At 51.4% G+C, this 26,635-nt stretch overlaps 1 protein-coding gene across 2 annotated transcripts in view; it reads right to left on the bottom strand.

Annotated features, from left to right (window-relative positions):
- Positions 1–1,298: 1,298 nt before the first annotated feature.
- NHLRC2 (NHL repeat containing 2) overlaps positions 1,299–26,635 on the bottom strand; it is a 66,319-nt gene continuing 40,982 nt past the window's right edge. For both annotated transcript variants that reach the window (XM_075348158.1, XM_075348159.1), the window contains exons 8-11: positions 22,760–22,882; positions 12,296–12,505; positions 2,199–2,415; positions 1,299–1,555 (exon numbers count right to left, since the gene is read on the bottom strand). In XM_075348158.1, the coding sequence (XP_075204273.1) occupies positions 1,299–1,555; positions 2,199–2,415; positions 12,296–12,505; positions 22,760–22,882 (807 nt within the window). The remainder of the gene's footprint in view (positions 1,556–2,198; positions 2,416–12,295; positions 12,506–22,759; positions 22,883–26,635) is intronic.

Consider the following 26,635-nt stretch of genomic DNA (forward strand, 5'->3'; position numbering starts at 1 on the left):
TGGGGAGCTGCAGGTTGGGGCCGCACGGGGCCTTCCCTGGGGAGCAGCAGGTTGGGGCCGCACGGGGCCTTCCCTGGGGAGCTGCAGGTTGGGGCCGCACGGGGCCTTCCCTGGGGAGCTGCAGGTTGGGAGCACACGGGGCCTTCCCTGGGGAGCTGCAGGTTGGGAGCGCACGGGGCCTTCCCTGGGGAGCTGCAGGTTGGGGCCGCACGGGGCCTTCCCTGGGGAGCTGCAGGTTGGGGCCGCACGGGGCCTTCCCTGGGGAGCTGCAGGTTGGGGCCGCACGGGGCCTTCCCTGGGGAGCTGCAGGTTGGGAGCGCACGGGGCCTTCCCTGGGGAGCTGCAGGTTGGGGCCGCAAGGGGCCTTCCCTGGGGAGCTGCAGGTTGGGAGCGCACGGGGCCTTCCCTGGGGAGCTGCAGGTTGGGAGCGCACGGGGCCTTCCCTGGGGAGCTGCAGGTTGGGAGCACACGGGGCCTTCCCTGGGGAGCTGCAGGTTGGGGCCGCACGGGGCCTTCCCTGGGGAGCTGCAGGTTGGGGCCGCACGGGGCCTTTCCTGGGGAGCTGCAGGTTGGGACATCCTGACAGGAGGGGATTGTGACAATGTGCGGTGTACGGAGGAGTTTAGGATTGTGCTGTGCTTAGTGCAGAAGAGATTTCCTACACTGACACATTGTAACAAATCTTCAGCTCTGTGGCCGTCAGGACGAGTGATCCACGTTCTCAGACAGAATGCAGAGATCTTGAGAAGCACAAGGGTTTTTGTTTTTATAAAGAAGCAGAATTTTCCATAATGCAATGAGGAAGCCGGATTTACATAGAACCTAGATAAGACCTGGCCGTAATGGGCTCCGTCATGTATTACGGGCTTGGTGGGCGACAGCCAAAAATCACCAAGACGTGAGGCACTCGGGTGCAAAAATATCAAGTGACGTGCGGCAGGTTTAAGGCACTAGTAATAAATAAGAGCTTGTTAGGGGCCATTGTGGGGGTGGTGATGGGACGGTGCGCCTCCGCCCCGGCCGCCGGGGGGGATACAGGGCGCCTCCACCCCGGCCGCCGGGGGGATACAGGGCGCCTCCGCCCTGGCCGCCAGGTGGGGGGGACACAGGGCGCCTCCGCCCCGGCCGCCGGGGGGACACAGGGCGCCTCCGCCCCGGCCGCCGGGGGGACACAGGGCGCCTCCGCCCCGGCCGCCGGGGGGATACAGGGCGCCTCCGCCCCTGCCGCCGGGGGGACACAGAGCGCCTCCGCCCCGGCCGCTGGGGAAGACAGCCGCCCATATGCCACTAGCCGGGTGCTAGAAGGTGTAGGACAGGGGGAGCGGAGCGGCGCTGCTGCTTTCCTCTCCAGGAATAACGTGCAGCCGTTGCGAGAAGGACACAGACTTCATCATACACACGGTGTCCTGGGTGCAGTAATACACACAGACGCCAACGCGCAGCTCCGGATCAGCGCAGGGGACCTGCAGGGGGAGCGTCACCTCCAGACGGCCCGGTTTCCTCAGACTCCCGATCTCACCATAGGTTTTCTGTCCAGAGAGAAGCCAATCATGACCTGGGGATACAAAGCAGATCTCTGACTACATGGATGGCCACGTGAGCTGACAATCTACAGCAGAATGTGAACGGCGCACAATGAGTAATCTAATATTCACTCCTCTCGGTTAGCAATCACTGAGCTACTCTGCTGCTCCCCCGTGCTTTACACTGCAGTTCAGCTCCATTAATGGCTCTAGTGCTGATGTGTCTATTGCACTATCCTCCAATCAGTGATAAGACAATGATTCCCTGCTGCACTGGGACTGACGGAGGTACATTAACTACTCCAGTCCCCTCCAGAGCTGCATTCACAATCCCCCAAGCTGCTGTCGGACCTCACTCTGCAGAGCGGTCGGATACTGAACCAGCCTCTGCGGTGAGATGTGCGCTCTTGTAGATTGAGAACGGTTGTGAAGAAAGCAGGACTGTGTGAATGCAGCTTTAGATGTGACTACAGAGCAAGAAGATTATGTCCTTCCACATCCTAAGACATGCAACGTTCGTGCACTGGACACAATGTTATAAGTCCCCAGCAGGGGGCGGCGGGGAGACTGTGCATCCTGATATAATATAAGCAGCAGAATTGTGAATGCAGCTCTGGCTGTGACTGGAGCAGAGCCCCTGAAATAAGGATTATATGTGGCTTCTCTATACGGTACCTTCTGTGAATAGAAACCAGAAGCTGGGGGCCCCTTCCGTCAGCTTTGCCCCCGCAGGAAGCTGGAGATCCAGGACAAATTGCAGGGTCCGGCCGGGGGACACAGATACCGGTTCCAGCTGAACATTAGGGGCAGATCTCGGCAGCTTTGGGTTCTTGATCCGTATCGGCAGCACAGCGTCCACCACATCGCCCGACTCCCCGGAGAACACGGGAAGCTGCAAAAGAGGCGCAAATATCAGTCAGTGATTAACTATACCAAGTAACCCGCAACCTGGGGGTAGAATAAGCCCCCCCACCCCCACCCCCCCAAGCACATATGGCCAGGACCATGTCCCTGTAGGGTGTGCAGACTATTGCAACAAAAAAAATATTTTATGCAAGATTGTAACGGCCTCGATCTTAGGGATCTCCTACCGTTTTGTGTCTACAGCTCCCAGCAGAGCAGTGCGTCTCCATGGTTACCAATAATATTCTAACTTACAGGCAGAAATGTGCAGACCGTCTGCATGGCGGCAGGGGGGGGCACGTAGTGAGAAAATGCTGAAAACTTCATACAATAGAGCTGGACGACAACAGGAGGAAGAAGGGCTTAAAAAGTACATTTATTGGTACAGAAATACAGCAGTGTGCAGAAAAGGAAAGAGCGAGACATTGAGCTGGAGCTTTTCCCGTCACCCTCCTCCTCCTCCTTTTTGAGGTGTATTACATGCTTTTATTACACTTTTTGCCATGTTGTTCCTCTCTTTTTGTGATGCATTCTTCTTACCCGCTGGCAGATTTTTCGGATCTTGACACGTATTGGGCTGAATCTGATGTACGCAGTCTGCGAGTTTATCTGGAGCGTTGCGATGTCGCACAATACTTGCACTCATGCATTTACACTTAAACCTATTGTAATAATGTGCTGCCATATATGCCTTAATGTTCTTGGTGTTTCGCTATGTGAGACGTGGTGTTAACGGATGGATTCGGAGCTTTCCTTTGCAGACACCCCCTCTCTTTCCCTGGCCGCTCCCCCGTGCCTATGGTGTCTGCACATGCTTAGGAGCCATAGTAATGCCTCCCTGCTCCTGCACTGACTGCCTGGGCCGTGGAATGATTGACAGTGGTGCATGCATGCGCCGCCCCATTGGTTATATGGTGTTTATAGGACCTATGTCATGGACATAAAAACAACCCCCCACAAGCCGGTGCAACAACCTTTTTCTTCCCCCTGATGAAGCTGACAAACTGATATTGTGAAACGTGCGTTGGGAACTCCTCCTCAAGGGGCTTCAGCTATTTAGGTTTTTACCGATATGGGTATGTACACCAACAAGGTGTGGCTCCTGGTGTCTCGTACGTTTCGCAGTTTACTGACACTCGTCTATAGGCTCTTTGTATAGCAGATCTCCTGCCCCGGCTCTGATTGTAATTGCACTTTATCACAGGATGATGCACTTATACCTATAACTGCTACTTTCCTATTGTTATCGCTGCCTTGTTGTAGCCTCGGCTGTCACTTGCCTCGTTCTTTCCTTTGGTCCTTTTCTTGCACGTTGCTATATTTCTGTACTGATGAAATACACCTTCATGAGCATGATACTGCTCTGTCCTCCGGCTCTATTATCTGGTCATGGATAATTTGCCGCTTGAGTATAGTTCTGTGCCGACCGGCGGTGACTAGACGACGTCTTATGGATGCAATTCACACACAAGTTTATACATCACTTCTCTGGTCTGTGTCTGTAAGGGACGAAGATTTACCAAAGCAGAGAATTAGACCACCCTGCTTGCCCTGTCCCCACCGCTCCGACCCGTCCCAACCGCTCTGCCTGCCCCAACCTGGCTGCTCCGACCCGTCCCAACCGCTCCAACCACTCTGCCTGCCCCGACCACTCCAACCACTCTGCCTGCCCTGTCCCCACCGCTCCGACCCGTGCCCACCACTCCAACCACTCTGCCTGCCCCGACCACTCCAACCACTCTGCCTGCCCTGTCCCCACCGCTCCGACCCGTTCCAACCGCTCTGCCTGCCCCAACCTGGCTGCTCCGACCCATCCCAACCGCTCCAACCACTCTGCCTTCCTCGACCGCTCCGACCAGTCCCAACCGCTCTGCCTGTCCCAACCTGGCTGCTCCGGCCCATCCCCACCGCTCCAACCACTCTTCCTGCCCAAACCTGGCCGCTCCGGCCCGTCCCCACCGCTCCAACCACTGTGCCTGCCCCGACCGCTCCGCTCTGTCTGATCCGTCCCGACCGCTCCAACCACTCTGCCTGCCGTGTCCCCACCGCTCCGACCTGTCCCCACCACTCCAACCACTCTGCCTGCCCCGACCACTCCAACCACTCTGCCTGCCCTGTCCCCACCGCTCCGACCCGTCCCCACCACTCCAACCACTCTGCCTGCCTTGTCCCCACCGCTCCGACCCGTCCCCACCACTCTAACCACTCTGCCTGCCCTGTCCCCACCACTCCAACCCGTAACCACCGCTCCAACCACTCTGCCTGCCCCAACCTGGCTGCTCCGGCCCGTCCCCACCGCTCCAATCACTCTGCCTGCCCTGTCCCCACCGCTCCAACCCGTCCCCACCGCTCCAACCACTCTGCCTGCCCCAACCTGGCTGCTCCGGCCCGTCCCCACCACTCCAACCACTCTGCCTGCCTTGTCCCCACCGCTCCGACCCGTCCCAACCGCTCCAACCACTCTGCCTGCCCTGACCGCTCCGCTCTGTCCGATCCGTCCCGACCGCTCCAACCACTCTGCCTGCCCCCACCGCTGCGGCCCGTCCCAACCGCTCCAACCACTCAGCCTGCCTTGTCCCCACCGCTCCGACCACTCTGCCTGCCTTGTCCCCACCGCTCCGACCACTCTGCCTGCCTTGTCCCCACCGCTCCGACCCGTCCCAACCGCTCCAACCACTCTGCCTGCCCTGACCGCTCCGCTCTGTCCGATCCGTTCCGACCGCTCCAACCACTCTGCCTGCCCCGACCGCTCTAACCGCTCTGCCTGCCCCAACCTGGCTGCTCCGGCCCGTCCCCACCGCTCCAACCGCTCTGCCTGTCCCGACCGCTCCGCTCTGTCCGATCCGTCCCGACCACTCCAAACACTCTGCCTGCCCCGACCGTTCCAACCACTCTGAATGCCCCGACCGCTCTGCCTGTCCCGACCTGGCTGCTCCAGCCCATCCCCACCGCTGCAACCACTCTGCCTGTCCCGACCTGGCTGCTTCGGCTCCTGATCCGACACCTGAACCCGGATCTTTGCTCTTCGTGACGCTGATGATACGAGCGGCTGAACGGATGTGAACACCAGGGCAACGATTCACAAATGATCGCACATCAAAACAACAAATGTATATTTGATATCTACACACCAGAGCTGCATTCATAATGGTGCACGCGCCGCTCACCCTGCTGGGCTCCTGTAATAGAGAAGAGAGCCCGCACGGTCTGACAATGGCATGTATCATATAAAAAGTGCAAATTCACAGATTTATTCCAACTCTACTATAATACAAAAGGAGATTTTAAGCAAATACCGTAATTGATCAGTTTTTCTTTTTTTTTTGCATGGCACATGAGATACATAATATCGAGTAGGACCCCCCTATTGAGATTTGCCGTGACGTGGCCGGGGGGGGCTCAAAGAATTGATCAATTATTTGCTAAAAATCTCAATTTTATTATAGTAGAGTTGGAATAAATCTGTGAATCTGCCCTTTTTATATGACGCGTGCCGCTCTCAGATCGTGCGGGCTCTCTTCTCTCCGGACTCCTATAATGGCTAGAACACGCTCTGCGCAGGCACTGGACAAGCAGGGAATGATGGGAGATTTAAGCTCTGAAGCATGCAAAATTATGAATGCAGCTGTATTAATGATAGAAAACGCCGTTGTATCACTTCTATGTGCAAAGGTATTTCAGCACTATACCGATATACAGAGTATTTCTGGGTGTGATGGAAAGTGCAGAACATCTGGTAATTGTGGAGAATGGGCCTCACTGTGCCCTCGACTACTACAACCAGAGATAAGCTGCAGCCAGGGTGTCTGGTGTCCACTTACCCAGCCCCAAAAATAAGACTGGGAGTGTACTGACACATGGGACAGGTGGGACTCCAACTTCAGAGTCACACCGGACCTCCACGACCCCCAAGCCTCTATAACCACCAGACCCCCGTGACCAACTGATGTCTGCAACCCCCGTGACCACCTGACATATGCAACCCCCAAGCCTCCATAACCACCGGACTTCTGCGACCACCTGACGTCTGCAACCCCGTAGCCTCCATAACCACCGGACTTCTGCTACCCCCCGACGTCTGCAACCCCCAAGCCTCCATAACCACTGGACTTCTACGACCACCTGACGTCTGCAACCCCCAAGCCTCCATAACCACCGGACTTCTGCTACCTCCTGACGTCTGCAACCCCCAAGCCTCCATAACCACCGGACTTCTGCTACCTCCTGACGTCTGCAACCCCAAGCCTCCATAACCACCGGACTTCTGCTACCTCCTGACGTCTGCAACCCCCAAGCCTCCATAACCACCGGACTTCTGCTACCCCCTGATATCTGCAACCCCCAAGCCTCCATAACCACCGGACTTCTGCTACACCCTGATGTCTGCAACCCCCAAGCCTCCATATCCACCGGACTTCTGCTACCCCCTGATGTCTGCAACCCCCAAGCCTCCATATCCACCGGACTTCTGCTACCCCCTGATGTCTGCAACCCCTAAGCCTCCATAACCACCGGTTTTCTGCTACGCCCTGACGTCTGCAACCCCCAAGCCTCCATAACCACCGGACTTCTGTGACCACCTGACGTCTGCAACCCTCAAGCCTCCATAACCACCGGACTTCTGCTACCCCCTGACGTCTGCAACCCCCAAGCCTCCATATCCACCGGACTTCTGCTACCCCCTGACGTCTGCAACCCCCAAGCCTCCATATCCACCGGACTTCTGCTACCCCCTGATGTCTGCAACCCCCAAGCCTCCATAACCACCGGACTTCTGCGACCACCTGACGTCTGCAACCCCGTAGCCTCCATAACCACCGGACTTCTGCTACCCCCCGACGTCTGCAACCCCCAAGCCTCCATAACCACTGGACTTCTACGACCACCTGACGTCTGCAACCCCCAAGCCTCCATAACCACCGGACTTCTGTGACCACCTGACGTCTGCAACCCCCAAGCCTCCATAACCACCGGACTTCTGCTACCTCCTGACGTCTGCAACCCCAAGCCTCCATAACCACCGGACTTCTGCTACCTCCTGACGTCTGCAACCCCCAAGCCTCCATAACCACCGGACTTCTGCTACCCCCTGATATCTGCAACCCCCAAGCCTCCATAACCACCGGACTTCTGCTACACCCTGATGTCTGCAACCCCCAAGCCTCCATATCCACCGGACTTCTGCTACCCCCTGATGTCTGCAACCCCCAAGCCTCCATATCCACCGGACTTCTGCTACCCCCTGATGTCTGCAACCCCCAAGCCTCCATAACCACCGGTTTTCTGCTACGCCCTGACGTCTGCAACCCCCAAGCCTCCATAACCACCGGACTTCTGTGACCACCTGACGTCTGCAACCCTCAAGCCTCCATAACCACCGGACTTCTGCTACCCCCTGACGTCTGCAACCCCCAAGCCTCCATATCCACCGGACTTCTGCTACCCCCTGACGTCTGCAACCCCCAAGCCTCCATATCCACCGGACTTCTGCTACCCCCTGATGTCTGCAACCCCCAAGCCTCCATAACCACCGGATTTCTGCTACGCCCTGACGTCTGCAACCCCCAAGCCTCCATAACCACCGGACTTCTGTGACCACCTGACGTCTGCAACCCTCAAGCCTCCATAACCACCGGACTTCTGTGACCACCTGACGTCTACAACCCCCAAGCCTCCATAACCACCGGACTTCTATGACCACCTGATGTCTGCAACCCCCAAGCCTCCATAACCACCGGACTTCTGTGACCACCTGACGTCTGCAACCCCCAAGCCTCCATAACCACCGGACTTCTGTGACCACCTGACGTCTGAAACCCCCAAGCCTCCATAACCACCGGACTTCTGTGACCACCTGACGTCTGCAACCCCCAAGCCTCCATAACCACCGGACTTCTATGACCACCTGATGTCTGCAACCCCCAAGCCTCCATAACCACCGGACTTCTGTGACCACCTGACGTCTGAAACCCCCAAGCCTCCATAACCACCGGACTTCTGTGACCACCTGACGTCTGCAACCCCCAAGCCTCCATAACCACCGGACTTCTGTGACCACCTGACGTCTACAACCCCCAAGCCTCCATAACCACCGGACTTCTATGACCACCTGATGTCTGCAACCCCCAAGCCTCCATAACCACCGGACTTCTGTGACCACCTGACGTCTACAACCCCCAAGCCTCCATAACCACCGGACTTCTATGACCACCTGATGTCTGCAACCCCCAAGCCTCCATAACCACCGGACTTCTATGACCACCTGATGTCTACAACCCCGTAGCCTCCATAACCACCGGACTTCTGCGCCCCCCCCCGATGTCTGCGACCCCTGTGACCACCAGACCCCTGCAAGCCACAGTGAATCCCGCACCTCCGCGGCCTCCCCTCTCCGGAGAGCGGCTCGGTACGGAGCGGATTCTGCGCTGCAGATGGTAAAGTTTTCCCTTTGGAGCAGTTTGAGGAGTTTATAAAAAGTTGCCAATAAAAGTTTTATAAACACGAGAATTTGTTCAGAACAAAAGAGGCGGCTTCTGCGCTAACAGCGGAATGAGCCCGGCAGCGGCGCGCGGAGATCACGGCGGCGGAGGATCTGCATATTGTGGGCTCCGGGGAAGCAGATGTACACATCCATACAGTACAATGTGTGTGGGTGTCAGCGGTGGGAGGGGGAGGGGGGACTGGCGCCTTTCTTTTATGACGGATGCGCCTCGTTATATTGGCAGGTCCTGCGATGCGCCTCACCCCAGAATCCTCTACTGTCTGCCGGATTGATGAGCGGACGCCCACCTCACCGAGGAGACAAAGACCCCGAGATACAGCGCGGAGTAATCCAATACAAACTCCTCCGCGGCGACAATCAATTATCAGGCAGGACGGCGAGCACCAAATGTAACGGGAAAGGAGCGGCGCCGCTCCCCGCTCCCCGCTCCAGCCGGCGGGTGATCACACACGGGAGCGTCGCACACACAGAACCGTATAATGTACACGGGACTGACCGGAATCGTCTCATTTTACCCCCAAAAAAGAAGAATTTTTGTTTTAAAAATTAAAGTTTATATAATTAATAATAAAATGTGAATGATACCTTCCCTTTACGTCTCCAGGTTCCCCAATTTACAGCAGGAATATGGGGAATCTGCACACCTGAAAGGCGGGAACAAGGTGGCAGAGTCTGGGCGACGCTCTCCGTGCACCCCGACAGGGGGTGATGATGGGAAGACCCCTTTAAGGGAGGGGTCGCTTTAGGTAAAGAGGCTTGTTTTTTGTATATGGAGAAGTTTTGTACCTTTTGGAGGGGGATCATTCAGAGCGGCGTCATGTCCTGATCCAGGCGGGGCTGAATTTGGCGCACCTTTTACCTGCTGACTGCAGTAATTTTCTGCTATAGATCAGGCCACGCCCCTCTTAATGAGCTCCGCCCACTTAACACAAAAAACGTTGACCGGAAAAATGCAAAAAGTCATAAAAGTTTTGTCTGACTGCACAACCCTGTTTAGAATTCCGATTTTGTGGCAGAAAACGGATAAATTCCACCTTTGTGTTACCTGAGTAAGATCTCTGCTTGCTGCCCGTGAATGGAAACGCTGTCGTTTTCCTCCGGATGTAGCGCTTCTCACAGCTGAGGGGCTCTTGGAGACCGTCTTACCTGATTGTTTGGTTCAGTGTGTCAGCGCAGGTAAACCGAGCCCAGGCCGTCACATCGCAGCAGACAGACATCAGGGCTAGGGTCGGGTGGACTTTAGAATTATTTTTTGCTACTGGTGCAACTAAAGAACGTTCCCATTCACGGGCAGCAAGCAGAGATCTTCTATAAAGCAGAATCATGGCGCAGCACTCACACGACAGCACTAACCATCCCTCATCACCGATTATGTCTTACCTGACGAGCGCGGCTGGAATAGAACATTTTGCTGCGTCACTTACATTTTTGGCGTAAGTCAAAACCGAAAATCATCGCCATTCCCTACAGAGAGGAGGCACGGGAGGAAGAGCCAGAGGGCAAATGACAGGCAAGGTTAGGCTTACAACTTATTTTTTTGCCTTTTCCATCCGCCTGGTTTCTTCTGCAGGTCTCGGCTGTGAGTGGAGCGCACCGCACCGCACCGCACGATCAGCGCCTCCTCCTGACAATCACACATCCGCCATTATACCGCGCAGCATGGCACAAATCAGGAGAAACTGAGACCGGAACTGTTTATCAGACCTTGTGCACACATTGTATGTTCAGTCCGAGTGCGATCACGCCATTCACCAGTGCTATCCTATGGGGGCCGCGCACACGGCCAATTTATCCTTGGATCAAGTTAGTCCAAGGAGAAAAAGAAAAAGCAGCGTATGTGGATTTCATCAGATTAATGGATCACACTCGGCCATGACAGTCATTGGGCCTATGAAAAACATCGGACTGCACTCAGGTGACATCCGAGTGCGGTCCAGTTTTCATGAACTGACAGAATGGAGAAGGTGGAGACATTTTTTTCCCCATCTTCTCCTGATCTGAGAAACTTGGATCACTCATCAGAGTGAGATTTCCAGAATCCACCCGGTTCTCCCGGATCAGAGATGATCTGCTCATCTTACCCCGGCCTTACTCTACAGGAAAAGATTAAATTTGCACCTTAAAAGAGTTGTCCAGTGAGGTCCGGTGTTCCGGGGATCGGGCCGGGGATTCTGATCCAAGCACGGTCCGGATTACACAATGAATGACGACGTCCTTGAAGCATTTGTCTGGTCTGAATACATTGATTTATAAGATTGGCCATCAATAACCAATCAGCGAGAGTCCAAAACGTGGCACCTCCAGGGTCAGATGAATGGGAGTCCACGCCCTTACAGATCTGCAGATATAGCAATAGACCGGCTGCTTGCTGTTCTGTGGTGACCAGAGGGGGCGCTCTACAGTGAATGGAAGGGCACAATGCCCCTCAGCACAATAGGCTTATATCCGTCCACCGCAGGAGCAAATAACGCTGATTAATGGGGGCTCCAGGTGATCTGTCTCCAGACTCCCACTGATTCAATATGGATGACCCAATCCAAGAACCCATATATTGTGAGTGAAGACAAGACAATATATTCTGCAACATGGACGGTGCTTGGATGGGAATACCCGACCCGACCGCCGGCATGACTGACCCGAGTGTGTGCAGCGGTCAGGTCAGGTGAGGTCAGGTCAGGTGAAGTCAGGTCAGGTGAGGTCAGGTCAGGTGAAGTCAGGTCAGGTGAAGTCAGGTCAGGTGAAGTCAGGTGAAGTCAGGTCAGGTGAAGTCAGGTCAGGTGAAGTCAGGTCAGGTGAAGTCAGGTGAAGTCAGGTCAGGTGAAGTCAGGTCAGGTGAAGTCAGGTCAGGTGAAGTCAGGTCAGGTGAAGTGAAGTCAGGTGAAGTGAAGTCAGGTGAAGTGAAGTCAGGTGAAGTGAAGTCAGGTGAAGTGAAGTCAGGTGAAGTGAAGTCAGGTGAAGTGAAGTCAGGTGAAGTGAAGTCAGGTGAAGTGAAGTCAGGTGAAGTGAAGTCAGGTGAAGTGAAGTCAGGTGAAGTGAAGTCAGGTGAAGTGAAGTCAGGTGAAGTGAAGTCAGGTGAAGTGAAGTCAGGTGAAGTGAAGTCAGGTGAAGTGAAGTCAGGTCAGGTGAAGTCAGGTCAGGTGAAGTCAGGTCAGGTGAAGTCAGGTCAGGTGAAGTCAGGTCAGGTGAAGTCAGGTCAGGTGAAGTCAGGTCAGGTGAAGTCAGGTCAGGTGAAGTCAGGTCAGGTGAAGTCAGGTCAGGTGAAGTCAGGTCAGGTGAAGTCAGGTCAGCAGGCCCGACAGTGGAGACAGGTTATCCCATCCAAGATCGGAGCGACATTACAGAGTCAGGACACATGCAGATCACTCACCACAGACACCATTTTGGTTTCCACGTCCAGAACTTTTATCTGGTGATTATTGGTATCAGCGACGTACAGTAATCGCCCGTCTGGTGCCACACAGAGACCTCCCGGTTCACTGAATGCCGCCTCCAGGAAGCCGGGGCCCGGAGCATCGCCCGCCTGCCCGGTGCCCGCCAGCGTGACGCAGCTCTTAGATTTTGGATCCACAGCTTTAATCTGAAAAACAAAGGATCAATATAAAGGAGTGATTGTATAGAGGCGATTGCAGGACATTTCATCACTAGGGATCGTCGTGAGATCTGATCTGCCGTCCAGTTACTCCACAAGCTGGATCCGTAAACAGCAGTCAATCAGATCCACCCGATCTGTGAATGGGATTTTCTCAGAGGTGCTGCAACTCTGCTCCTATGGAAGTGAATGTGAGAACGGCCACAACACGGTGTAGACCAGGGGTCTCAAACACGCGGCCCGGGGGCTACATGCAGCCCCTGAGGCTGCTTCTTGTGGCCCGCAGGCCACCTCGATGATCGCAAGCCCGCTGCTATCAGCATTTGTTTTGAGATGACAGATTTCCAGGCGCTGCGCAGAGACAAGCTTTTTATGCAGCTAATTCAATGGCAGCTGCCGGCCAATAAGAGGCCAGCAGCTGACGTAATACACATCAGCTGCAGGCCTCTGATTGGCTGGCGGCTGTCACTGGAGTAGCTGCGTACAAAGCTTGTCTCTGCACAGCGCGGCCAAATCATTTAAATCAAGCACTGACTGGGGCGGGCCCCTGCACCAGCCACGCTCACCAAGGGGGCCACGGGCCTGCGGGGCGGAAGAAGCAGGAAAGAACACAGAGGGAACAGAGAATAGAGAAGTGTGTGTGTGTGTGTGTCACAATAACGGATGATTCTACAGGATGGGGCCATTGCTACAAAAAGAGGACCAGCATGGGCACATTACTACAGGATGGGGACAAGGATGGACACATTACTACAGGATGGGGACAAGGATGGGCACATTGCTACAGGATGGGGACAAGGATGGGCACATTGCTACAGGATGGGGACAAGGATGGGCACATTGCTACAGGATGGGGACAAGGATGGGCACATTACTACAGGATGGGGACAAGGATGGGCACATCACTACAGGATGGGGACAAGGATGGGCACATTGCTACAAGATGGTGACCAGGATGGGCCCTGTGTGTGAGAGTGTATGTGAAGAACAGCACAATAGAGGACGATTCTACAGAGTGGAACATTGCTACAAGAAGAGCACCAGTATGGTGACAAGGATGGGCACATTACTACAGAATAGGGACAAGGTGGGCACATTGCTACAGGATGGGCACATTACTAGAAGCAGTTGGCCAAAATTACTATATGGTGGTAATTGTAAAACAATATTACCTTCAAAAAGGGAATAAAATATAAAAAACAAAAAGAAAAAAAAAGCATGACTTTTTTTACCTTTTGAAAATGCTTTTTTGATAAACAAAAAAAGAAGGGAATTTTGTTACTTACCGTAAATTCCTTTTCTTCTAGCTCTTATTGGGAGACCCAGACGATTGGGTGTATAGCACTGCCTCCGGAGGCCACACAAAGCAATTACACTAAAAAGTGTAAGGCCCCTCCCCTTCTGGCTATACACCCCCAGTGGGATCACTGGCTCACCAGTTTTAGTGCAAAAGCAAGAAGGAGGAAAGCCAATAACTGGTTTAAACAAATTCACTCCGAGTAACATCGGAGAACTGAAAACCGTTCAACATGAACAACATGTGTACCCGCAAACAAACCAACAATCCCGAAGGACAACAGGGCGGGTGCTGGGTCTCCCAATAAGAGCTAGAAGAAAAGGAATTTACGGTAAGTAACAAAATTCCCTTCTTCTTCGGCGCTCTATTGGGAGACCCAGACGATTGGGACGTCCAAAAGCTGTCCCTGGGTGGGTAAAGAAATACCTCATGTTAGAGCTGCAAGACAGCCCTCCCCTACGGGGAGGCAACTGCCGCCTGCAGGACTCTTCTACCTAGGCTGGCGTCCGCCGAAGCATAGGTATGCACCTGATAATGTTTGGTGAAAGTGTGCAGACTCGACCAGGTAGCTGCCTGGCACACCTGTTGAGCCGTAGCCTGGTGTCGCAATGCCCAGGACGCACCCACGGCTCTGGTAGAATGGGCCTTCAGCCCTGATGGAACCTGAAGCCCCGCAGAACGGTAGGCTTCAAGAATTGGTTCTTTGATCCATCGAGCCAGGGTGGCCTTAGAAGCCTGCGACCCTTTGCGCTTACCAGCGACAAGGACAAAGAGTGCATCCGAACAGCGCAAGGGCGCCGTGCGGGAAATGTAGATTCTGAGTGCTCTCACCAGATCTAACAAATGTAAATCCTTCTCATACCGATGAACTGCATGAGGACAAAACGAAGGCAAAAAGATATCCTGATTAAGATGAAAAGAGGATACCACCTTTGGGAGAAACTCCTGAATGGGGCGCAGCACTACCTTGTCCTGGTGGAAGACCAGGAAGGGAGCCTTGGAAGACAACGCTGCTAGCTCAGACACTCTCCGAAGAGATGTGATCGCTACCAGAAAAGCCACTTTCTGTGAAAGTCTAGAAAGTGAAACCTCCTTCAGAGGCTCGAAGGGCGGCTTCTGGAGGGCAACTAGTACCCTGTTCAGATCCCATGGATCTAACGGCCGCTTGTACGGGGGAACTATATGGCAAACCCCCTGTAGGAACGTGCGCACCTTAGAAAGTCGTGCTAGACGCTTCTGAAAAAAGACGGATAGCGCCGAGACTTGCCCTTTAAGGGAGCCGAGCGACAAACCTTTTTCTAACCCAGATTGGAGGAAAGAAAGAAAAGTAGGTAATGCAAATGGCCAGGGGGACACTCCCTGAGCAGAGCACCAGGATAAGAATATCCTCCACGTTCTGTGGTAGATCTTAGCAGACATGGGCTTCCTAGCCTGTCTCATGGTGGCAACGACCCCTTGGGATAAGCCTGAAGACGCTAGGATCCAGGACTCAATGGCCACGCAGTCAGGTTGAGGGCCGCAGAATTCCGATGGAAAAACGGCCCTTGGGACAGTAAGTCTGGTCGGTCTGGTAGTGCCCACGGTTGGCCGACCGTGAGATGCCACAGATCCGGATACCACGCCCTCCTCGGCCAGAATGGAGCGACGAGTATGACGCGGCTGCAGTCGGATCTGATCTTGCGTAGCACTCTGGGCAAGAGTGCCAGAGGTGGAAACACATAAGGGAGCCGGAACTGCGACCAATCTTGCACTAGGGCGTCTGCTGCTAGAGCTCTTTGATCGCGAGACCGTGCCATGAATGTTGGGACCTTGTTGTTGTGCCGGGACGCCATTAGGTCGACGTCCGGCCTTCCCCATCGGCGACAGATTTCCTGAAACACGTCCGGGTGAAGGGACCATTCCCCTGCGTCCATGCCCTGGCGACTGAGGAAGTCTGCTTCCCAGTTTTCTACGCCGGGGATGTGAACTGCGGATATGGTGGAGGCCGTGGCTTCCACCCACATCATAATGCGCCGGACTTCCTGGAAGGCTTGCCGACTGCGAGTCCCTCCTTGGTGATTGATGTATGCCACCGCTGTGGAGTTGTCCGATTGAATTCGGATCTGCTTCCCTTCCAGCCACTGCTGGAAGGCTAGTAGGGCAAGATACACTGCTCTGATTTCCAGAACATTGATCTGAAGGGTGGACTCCTGCTGAGTCCACGTACCCTGAGCCCTGTGGTGGAGAAACACTGCTCCCCACCCTGACAGACTCGCGTCTGTCGTGACCACCGCCCAGGACGGTGGTAGGAAGGATCTTCCCTGTGATAATGAGGTGGAAAGGAGCCACCACTGCAGAGAGTCCTTGGCCGTCTGGGAAAGGAAGACTTTCCTGTCCAGGGATGTCGACTTCCCGTCCCATTGGCGGAGAATGTCCCATTGAAGTGGACGCAGATGAAACTGCGCAAACGGAACCGCCTCTATTGCCGCCACCATCTTCCCGAGGAAGTGCATGAGGCGTCTTAAGGAGTGCGACTGACCTTGAAGGAGAGCCTGCACCCTAGTCTGTAGTGACCGCTGCTTGCTCAGCGGAAGCTTCACTATCGCTGAGAGAGTATGAAACTCCATGCCAAGATACGTTAGTGATTGGGTCGGTGACAGATTTGACTTTGGGAAGTTGATGATCCACCCGAACGCCTGGAGAGTCTCCAGTGCAAAATTCAGGCTGAGTTGGCATGCCTCCTGAGAGGGTGCCTTGACTAGTAGATCGTCCAAGTAAGGGATCACAGAGTGTCCGTGAGAGTGCAAGACTGCTACCACTGCTGCCATGATCTTGGTGAACACCCGGGGGGCTGTCGCCAGACCAAATGGCAGAGCCACGAACTGAAGATGTTCGTCTCCTATGACGAAGCGCAGAAAGCGTTGGTGTTCCGTAGCAATCGGCACGTGGAGATAAGCATCTTTGATGTCTATTGATGCTAGGAAATCTCCTTGGGACATTGAGGCAATGACTGAGCGGAGGGATTCCATCCGGAACCGCCTGGCGTTCACATGCTTGTTGAGCAGTTTTAGGTCCAGAACAGGACGGAAGGAGCCGTCCTTTTTTGGAACCACAAAGAGATTGGAGTAAAATCCTCGCCCCCGTTCTAGAGGGGGGACAGGGATCACGACTCCTTCTGCTCTTAGAGAGTCCACCGCCTGCAGCAGGGCATCTGCTCGGTTGGGGTGTGGGGAGGTTCTGAAGAACCGAAGTGGAGGCCGAGAACTGAACTCGATTCTGTACCCGCGAGACAAAATGTCTGTTACCCACCGGTCTTTGACCTGAGACAGCCAAATGTCGCAAAAGCGGGAGAGCCTGCCACCGACCGAGGATGCGGAGGGAGGAGGCCGAAAGTCATGAGGTAGCCGCCTTGGAAGCGGTTCCTCCATTTGCTTTCCTGGGGCGTGAGTGAGCCCGCCAGGAATCTGAGCTCCCTTGCCCTTTCTGAGTCCCTTTGGACGAGGAGAATTGGGGCTTGCCCGAGCCTCGAAAGGACCGAAACCTCGACTGCCACTTTTTCTGTTGAGGTTTACTTGCTCTGGGCTGTGGTAAGGAAGAGTCCTTACCCTTGGACTGTTTTATGATTTCAGCCAATGGCTCACCAAACAGTCTGTCTCTAGATAATGGCAAGCTGGTTAAGCATTTTTTGGAACCAGCATCTGCTTTCCAGTCCTTTAACCATAAGGCTCTGCGCAAAACCACAGAATTGGCGGCCGCCATAGAGGTACGGCTCGTAGATTCTAGGACAGCATTGATAGCATAAGTCGCAAACGCAGACATTTGCGAAGTTAGGGACGCCACCTGTGGCACTGCTGGATGTATGATAGCATCCACCTGTGCTAAACCAGCTGAAATAGCTTGGAGTGCCCACACGGCCGCGAATGCTGGAGCAAACGACGCGCCGATAGCTTCATAGACAGATTTCAACCAAAGGTCCATCTGTCTGTCGTTGGCATCTTTAAGTGAAGCGCCATCCTCCACTGCAACTATGGATCTAGCCGCAAGCTTGGAAATTGGGGGATCAACCTTTGGGAACTGGGTCCAGCGTTTGGCCACTTCAGCGGGAAAAGGATAACGGGTATCCTTAGAACGTTTAGAGAAACGCTTGTCTGGATGAGCGTCGTGCTTCTGGATTGATTCTCTGAAGTCAGAGTGGTCCAAAAAAGCACTTAATTTACGCTTGGGATACAGGAAATGGAACTTCTCCTGCTGTGCCGCTGCCTCCTCTGCAGAAGGGGCTGGGGGAGAAATATCCAACAGTCTATTAATTGCCGATATAAGGTCATTAACCATGGCGTCACCATCAGGGGCATCCAGATTGAGAGGGGCCTCAGGATTAGAATCCTGATCCCCGTCCTCAGTCTCATCACAGAGAGACTCTTCTCGCTGAGACCCTGAGCAGTGTGATGACGTGGAGGGTCTTTCCCAGCGAGCTCGCTTAGGCTGCCTGGGACTGTCATCTGAGTCAGAGACTTCAGCTTGTGATGCTTGAGACCCCCTTGAAGTACGAATTAGTTCCAACTGAGGGGGACCGGAGAGCATAGACACAGCAGTGTCCATGGTCTGAGTAACTGGCCTGGACTGCAAGGTCTCCAGGATTTTTGTCATAGCCTCAGACATTTTACCAGCAAACACTGCAAAGTCTGTCCCCGTCACCGGGGCAGGGTTCACAGGCGTCTCTGCCTGGGCTACCACCACAATAGGCTCTGGCTGACGAAGTGCCACTGGGACTGAACATTGCACACAATGTGAATCATTGGAGCCTGCCGGTAGATCAGCCCCACATGCAGTACAAACAGTGCACACAGCCCGTGCCTTGGCACCCTTGCGTTTTGCGGATGACATGTTGCTGCCTCCTCAGAGCAGTACAGGGTGTCCAGCCAAGAAGCGACCTACAGTGCAACTATATATATATATATATATATGGTACCAAGACAAAAGTACACTATATATCACTGAGGCACTAGTGGGGCCAGCACTAAAGTGCAGCTTACCGCCCGCTTAGGAGCGGTGTGTGGTCGCCAGAAATCCCTCTAGTCTGGGTCTCCCAGAGCCTGCTGCCTTTCCCCAGCCAGAACGCATGTATAATGGCTGCCGGCGTCCTTGTGGAGAGGGGGCGCGGGCCCTGGGCGTACACCGACGAAGAGCGGGAAGTCTGCTTCCCCTTGTGCCTAGTGAGAGGGCTGGAGCATGTAAATAAAGCTCCAGCCCTCGGCGCTGCCTATTGAGCAGCGTCTCTCCCCTACCCTGATTGACAGGGTGGGGGCGGGAACGAAGCGGCGCTAGGCCGCAGAAGCCGGGGGCTAAAGTTAGAAGCGCCGCCGCCGTAAAAGCGCGGTCGGCGCAAAGCCCCCGGCGCACCACAAGTCGCAGCTGCGCCGCCGCTCCAGGAGCGGTCGGCGCAGTAGTTCCCAATACACAACGTCACTCAGCAAAGCTGCAGTGACCTAACCCCCAGCGTACAGCGCCACTGTCCCCGGCGCACTACAACGCTCAGCAAGCCCTGAGAGTGTCCGTGCCTGCCGGGGACACAGAGTACCTGACAGTTGCAGGGCCTTGTCCCTGAACGGCACTCCCGCTCCCAATCCAGCAGGTTCTATGGGTCTGTGGATGGAGCCCGGCCCCAGGGCTTGGGGGCCGGCAAGATCCCACTTCCACAGAGCCCTCCAGGGGATGTGGAAGGAAAACAGCATGTGGGCTCCAGCCTCCGTACCAGCAATAGGTACCTCAACCTTACAAGCACCACCGCGGGTGAGAAGGGAGCATGCTGGGGGCCCCATATGGGCCCTCTTTTCTTCCATCCGACATAGTCAGCAGCTACTGCTGACTACAAACAGTGGAGCTATGCGTGGATGTCTGACCTCCTTCGCACAAAGCAGAAAACTGGTGAGCCAGTGATCCCACTGGGGGTGTATAGCCAGAAGGGGAGGGGCCTTACACTTTTTAGTGTAATTGCTTTGTGTGGCCTCCGGAGGCAGTGCTATACACCCAATCGTCTGGGTCTCCCAATAGAGCGCCGAAGAAAAGTGCCCATTTGTTATAATAAACGAGTGAAAAATGTTCACAGTGATCCGGAGGTGATAGAAAAGAATGATAGTACTATCACTAAAAATGTCATTTTGTCCTGCAAAGAACGTGGCCCCCACAAATGACATATTTTTCCTATGTGTGTCCCATATCCCAGCAGAGTGTAGACCCCCGGTGTAGACGGGTAATCTAGACCCTCTATATATACGCTCCCCCTCACATTACTCATCCTCCCGTGTGATATTTTCCTCAATGGAAAGAAAACAATTATATTTAAATAAAAGAAAAAACAAAACCCTTCATTGTCCGTTATATAAAACAATAGGACGCCTCGTGACGAGCGCGCGGCCTCCACAAGATCCGGCACCTCATTCATTATTACACCAGAAAAGCAAAAAAAGGATTCAATGTTCATATTAAGATTTGTGCACAAAGGACTCGATTCTGCGATTACAGCGGATCTGCCGGAAACCCATGATCCCCCAAATCATGGGCAATACGGAGGACGAGGCGGGGGAGGGGAATCTACCACAATTGGGGAATATCAACCGTTTACACAGGTCTCAGCTTAACACAAAACAAACTCCCCCCAACCCCAGATCCAGCTACACCTGCAGTCCCATGTAACAGCACAGATCCAGCTACACCTGCAGTCCCAAGTAACACCCCAAATCCAGCTACACCTGCAGTCCCAAGTAACACCCCAAATCCAGCTACACCTGCAGTCCCAAGTAACACCACAGATCAATCTACACCTGCAGTCCCAAGTAACACCACAGATCCATCTACACCTGCAGTCCCAAGTAACACCACAGATCCATCTACACCTGCAGTCCCATGTAACACCACAGATCCATCTACACCTGCAGTCCCAAGTAACACCACAGATACAGCTAGACCTGCAGTCCCAAGTAACACCACAAACCCATCTACTCCTGCAGTCCCATGTAACAGCACAGATCCAGCTACACCTGCAGTCCCAAGTAACACCACAAATCCAGCTACACCTGCAGTCCCAAGTAACACCACAGATCCATCTACACCTGCAGTCCCAAGTAACACCACAGATCCATCTACACCTGCAGTCCCAAGTAACACCACAGATCCATCTACACCTGCAGTCCCAAGTAACACCACAGATCCATCTACACCTGCAGTCCCAAGTAACACCACAGATACAGCTACACCTGCAGTCCCAAGTAACACCACAAACCCATCTACTCCTGCAGTCCCATGTAACAGCACAGATCCAGCTACACCTGCAGTCCCAAGTAACACCACAAATCCATCTACACCTGCAGTCCCATGTAACAGCACAGATCCAGCTACACCTGCAGTCCCAAGTAACACCACAAATCCAACTACACCTGCAGTCCCAAGTAACACCACAGATCCATCTACACCTGCAGTCCCAAGTAACACCACAGATCCATCTACACCTGCAGTCCCAAGTAACACCACAGATCCATCTACACCTGCAGTCCCAAGTAACACCACAGATCCATCTACACCTGCAGTCCCAAGTAACACCACAGATACAGCTACACCTGCAGTCCCAAGTAACACCACAAACTCATCTACTACTGCAGTCCCATGTAACACAAATCTATCTACACCTGCAGTCCCAAGTAACCCCACAGATACAGCTACACCTGCAGTCCCAAGTAACACCACAAATCCATCTAGTCCTGCAGTCCCATGCAACACCACAAATCCATCTACACCTGCAGTCCCATGTAACAGCACAGATCCAGCTACACCTGCAGTCCCATGTAACACCACAAATCCATCTACTCCTGCAGTCCCATGTAACAGCACAGATCCAGCTACACCTGCAGTCCCAAGTAACACCACAGATCCATCTACACCTGCAGTCCCAAGTAACACCACAGATCCATCTACACCTGCAGTCCCAAGTAACACCACAGATACAGCTACACCTGCAGTCCCAAGTAACACCACAAACTCATCTACTCCTGCAGTCCCATGTAACACAAATCTATCTACACCTGCACTCCCAAGTAACACCACAAACCCATCTAGTCCTGCAGTCCCATGTAACACAAATCCATCTACACCTGCAGTCCCAAGTAACACCACAGATACAGCTACACCTGCAGTCCCAAGTAACACCACAAATCCATCTAGTCCTGCAGTCCCATGTAACACCACAAATCCAACTAGTCCTGCAGTCCCATGTAACACCACAAATCCATCTACACCTGCAGTCCCATGTAACAGCACAGATCCAGCTACACCTGCAGTCCCATGTAACACCACAAATCCATCTACTCCTGCAGTCCCATGTAACAGCACAGATCCGGCTACACCTGCAGTCCCAAGTAACACCACAAATCCATCTAGTCCTGCAGTCCCATGTAACAGCACAGATCCAGCTACACCTGCAGTACCATGTAACAGCACAGATCCAGCTACACCTGCAGTCCCATGTAACAGCACAGATCCAGCTACACCTGCAGTCCCATGTAACAGCACAGATCCAGCTACACCTGCAGTCCCATGTAACAGCACAGATCCAGCTACAACTGCAGTCCCATGTAACAGCAAAGATCCAGCTACAACTGCAGTCCCATGTAACAGCACAGATCCAGCTACAACTGCAGTCCCATGTAACAGCACAGATCCACCTACACCTGCAGTCCCATGTAACAGCACAGATCCAGCTACACCTGCAGTCCCATGTAACAGCACAGATCCAGCTACACCTGCAGTCCCAAGTAACACCACAGATCCATCTACACCTGCAGTCCACAGAGTCTTGTATGTATTGGAGTTTCACTAATGATACTAACAAAAGTAACAATCAGAACAAACATTTATTTATTAATTTTAAATAAACGAAAAAAAATAAAATAAAATAGCGAATGTAATGGTCTCACTTTGTGATTATAAGAATCCGCCACATACAAGATCCCAGCGTTCTGCTCCCAGGAGACTCCCAGCGGGTGCTGCAGCTTCACATGAACGCCCGATCCATCAATGTCACCAAACGCAAAGAGGTTCTGACAAAGCAACACAGTATAAATCAATATCCGAGATATAAAGTACAAGGAGATACCAAAACTACATCTACTTATTATACTGCCCCTATGTACAAGAATATAACTACTATAATACTGCCCCCTATGTACAAGAATATAACTACGATAATACTGCCCCTATGTACAGGAATATAACTACTATAATACTGCCCCTATGTACAAGAATATAACTACTATAATACTGCCCCCTATGTACAAGAATATAACTACGATAATACTGCCCCTATGTACAAGAATATAACTACTATAATACTGCCCCTATGTACAAGAATATAACTACTATAATACTGCCCCCTATGTACAAGAATATAACTACTATAATACTGCCCCCTATGTACAAGAATATAACTACTATAATACTGCCCCCTATGTACAAGAATATAACTACTATAATACTGCCCCCTATGTACAAGAATATAACTACTATAATACTGCCCCCTATGTACAAGAATATAACTACTATAATACTGCCCCCTATGTACAAGAATATAACTACTATAATACTGCCCCCTATGTACAAGAATATAACTACTATAATACTGCCCCCTATGTACAAGAATATAACTACTATAATACTGCCCCCTATGTACAAGAATATAACTACTATAATACTGCTCCCTATATACAAGAATATAACTACTATAATACTGCCCCTATGTACAAGAATATAACTACTATAATACTGCCCCCTATGTACAAGAATATAACTACTATAATACTGCTCCCTATATACAAGAATATAACTACTATAATACTGCCCCTATATACAAGAATATAACTACTATAATACTGCCCCTATGTACAAGAATATAACTACTATAATACTGCTCCTATGTACAGGAATATAACTACTATAATACTGCCCCTATGTACAGGAATATAACTACTATAATACTGCCCCTATGTACAAGAATATAACTACTATAATACTGCCCCCTATGTACAAGAATATAACTACTATAATACTGCCCCTATGTACAAGAATATAACTACTATAATACTGCTCCTATGTACAGGAATATAACTACTATAATACTGCCCCTATGTACAGGAATATAACTACTATAATACTGCCCCTATATACAAGAATATAACTACTATAATACTGCCCCCTATGTACAAGAATATAACTACTATAATACTGCCCCTATGTACAAGAATATAACTACTATAATACTGCTCCTATGTACAGGAATATAACTACTATAATACTGCCCCTATGTACAGGAATATAACTACTATAATACTGCCCCTATATACAAGAATATAACTACTATAATACTGCCCCTATGTACAAGAATATAACTACTATAATACTGCCCCCTATGTACAAGAATATAACTACTATAATACTGCCCCCTATGTACAAGAATATAACTACTATAATACTGCCCCCTATGTACAAGAATATAACTACTATAATACTGCCCCCTATGTACAAGAATATAACTACTATAATACTGCCCTTATGTACAGGAATATAACTACTATAATACTGCCCCTATGTGCAAGAATATATCTACTATAATACTGCCCCTATATACAGGAATATAACTACTATTAGGCTATGTGCCCACGTTGCGTCAAGGTAGTTGCAGTTCTAAACGCACCCTTTGGCAGAAATGGTATTTGCCAAAGTTGTTTTTGACCACACAAAACGCTATAAATACGCTTGCGTTTTTGCCGCGATTTACCTGCTTTTCATTGCTTAAAGTGAGATGCGTTTTGATGACAAATACACTACTAAATAAAGTTTTAACATTCAAACATTATGAAAAAAATGGAAAAAAATGATAAATATCAAGATTATAATCATACACAAAATAGCTATTTTATAAAAGTGATAAAGGTTTGTTACTATGTATGTATAAAATAACGTTAAAATTCATGTTTTTCTTAATTTTAATTGTCGGACTGTGTGTGTGTGTGTAAAGGGACATATCATGCCTTTAATATAGTGTCAAAAACGCATGCAATTAAATTGTCAAAACCGCTTGTTTTCTGCATCCAAAAAGTATGTTAAACGCTGGGATTTTGATTTAGGCTATGTGCACACGCTGCGTTTTTTTGACGCTGCGTTTTTAGCGGCCAAAAGCGCACAAAAACGCAACGTCGTTTTTACCGCGATTTGGTGCGTTTTTGGCTGCGTTTTTGATCTCTGCGTTTTGCTGCATTTTTCCAATGCATTGTATGGCGGAAAAACGCAAAAAAACGCAGGAAAGAATTGACATGTCCATTTTTTTTTTAAGCTCAAAAACGCAGCTTAAAAAAAAAAGTTGTGTGTGGACAGCAAAAATGAAAACTCAGACTTTGCTGGGGAAGCAAAGTCCTGCAGTTTTGAGGCCAAAAACGCACCCGAAAAACGCGGAAAAAACGCACTGTGTGAACTTACCCTTAGGTTGTGTTTTCCAACTTCTCATTGACTTCAATGTTATCAAAACGCAGCTCAAATGGCAAAAACAATTGACACGCCGCTTCTTTAAATGCTGAGTTTTTGCCCAAAAATATGGACATTAAAAGCAGCGTTTTGAACTGCATGTTGCAGAAGAAATCCGTATTTCTCATAGACTTTGCTTGGAAATCAAAACGCATGCCTTTTGGCATTAAAATGCTGCAGTTGAAAACGCTGCGGAAACGCAGGTAAAAACGCAACGTGGGCACATAGCCTAATACTACAGGACGGTGTGGAGGTACAATCAGAGTGCACGAGACGTGCTCACAAGTGATGGGTGAATAGGAAATATTCGGGTTCGGATTATTTGTAGCGAATCCCAAAGTTCTATTCTTCACAAATAATGAATGTAATGGGAGTCGCTGCGGACGCTGAGCGTTTCTCCTGCTGTGCTGAATCCTGGAATAGTCCTCGGTATTCGCGCAGCATTATCAGTGCATGATTAGTTACTATTCGCCCATCGCTGGGGTCACATTAACCCATCGCTGTGGATGGTGTCCGTTCTGTCGGGGGCACAGTAAACCCTTTGGACCCAAATATTCAAGGAGTTTTTGTCACTTTTCTGGTTGATAAAGCGGCTTGAAATGGTGCGATTTTTTTGTGTAACTTGTGAAAAAAATGTTGCGAGTTTTCACTGATTGAGTAATAAATTCATTATAAATGACACCAAAAAAGTGGCGGAAATTCCGAGAGTCACTGATTCTAGTCCCTGACCGGAGTAAACTTCTCCCGAGCCGCCGTCGCACAGATCGCCAGTCTTGTTATAGCGGGGCATATACAGTTAGGTCCAGAAATCTTTGGCCAGTGACACAGTTTTGGCGAGTTGGGCTCTGCATGCCACCACATTGGATTTGAAATGAAACCTCTACAACAGAATTCAAGTGCAGATTGTAACGTTTAATTTGAAGGTTTGAACAAAAATATCTGATAGAAATTGTAGGAATTGTCACATTTCTTTACAAACACTCCACATTTTAGGAGGTCAAAAGTAATTGGACAAATAAACCAAACAAAATATTTTTATTTTCAATATTTTGTTGCGAATCCTTTGGAGGCAATCACTGCCTTAAGTCTGGAACCCATGGACATCACCAAACGCTGGGTTTCCTCCTTCTTAATGCTTTGCCAGGCCTTTACAGCCGCAGCCTTCAGGTCTTGCTTGTTTGTGGGTCTTTCCGTCTGAAGGCTATGTGCGCACTGGGAAATGAAATTTCCTTGCGTAAATTCCGCATGCTCTCAAAGATTACCGCACCCGCGGTAAA

The sequence above is a fragment of the Anomaloglossus baeobatrachus genome, chromosome 5 (genome assembly GCF_048569485.1).
Source record: "Anomaloglossus baeobatrachus isolate aAnoBae1 chromosome 5, aAnoBae1.hap1, whole genome shotgun sequence".
NCBI lineage: Eukaryota > Metazoa > Chordata > Amphibia > Anura > Aromobatidae > Anomaloglossus > Anomaloglossus baeobatrachus.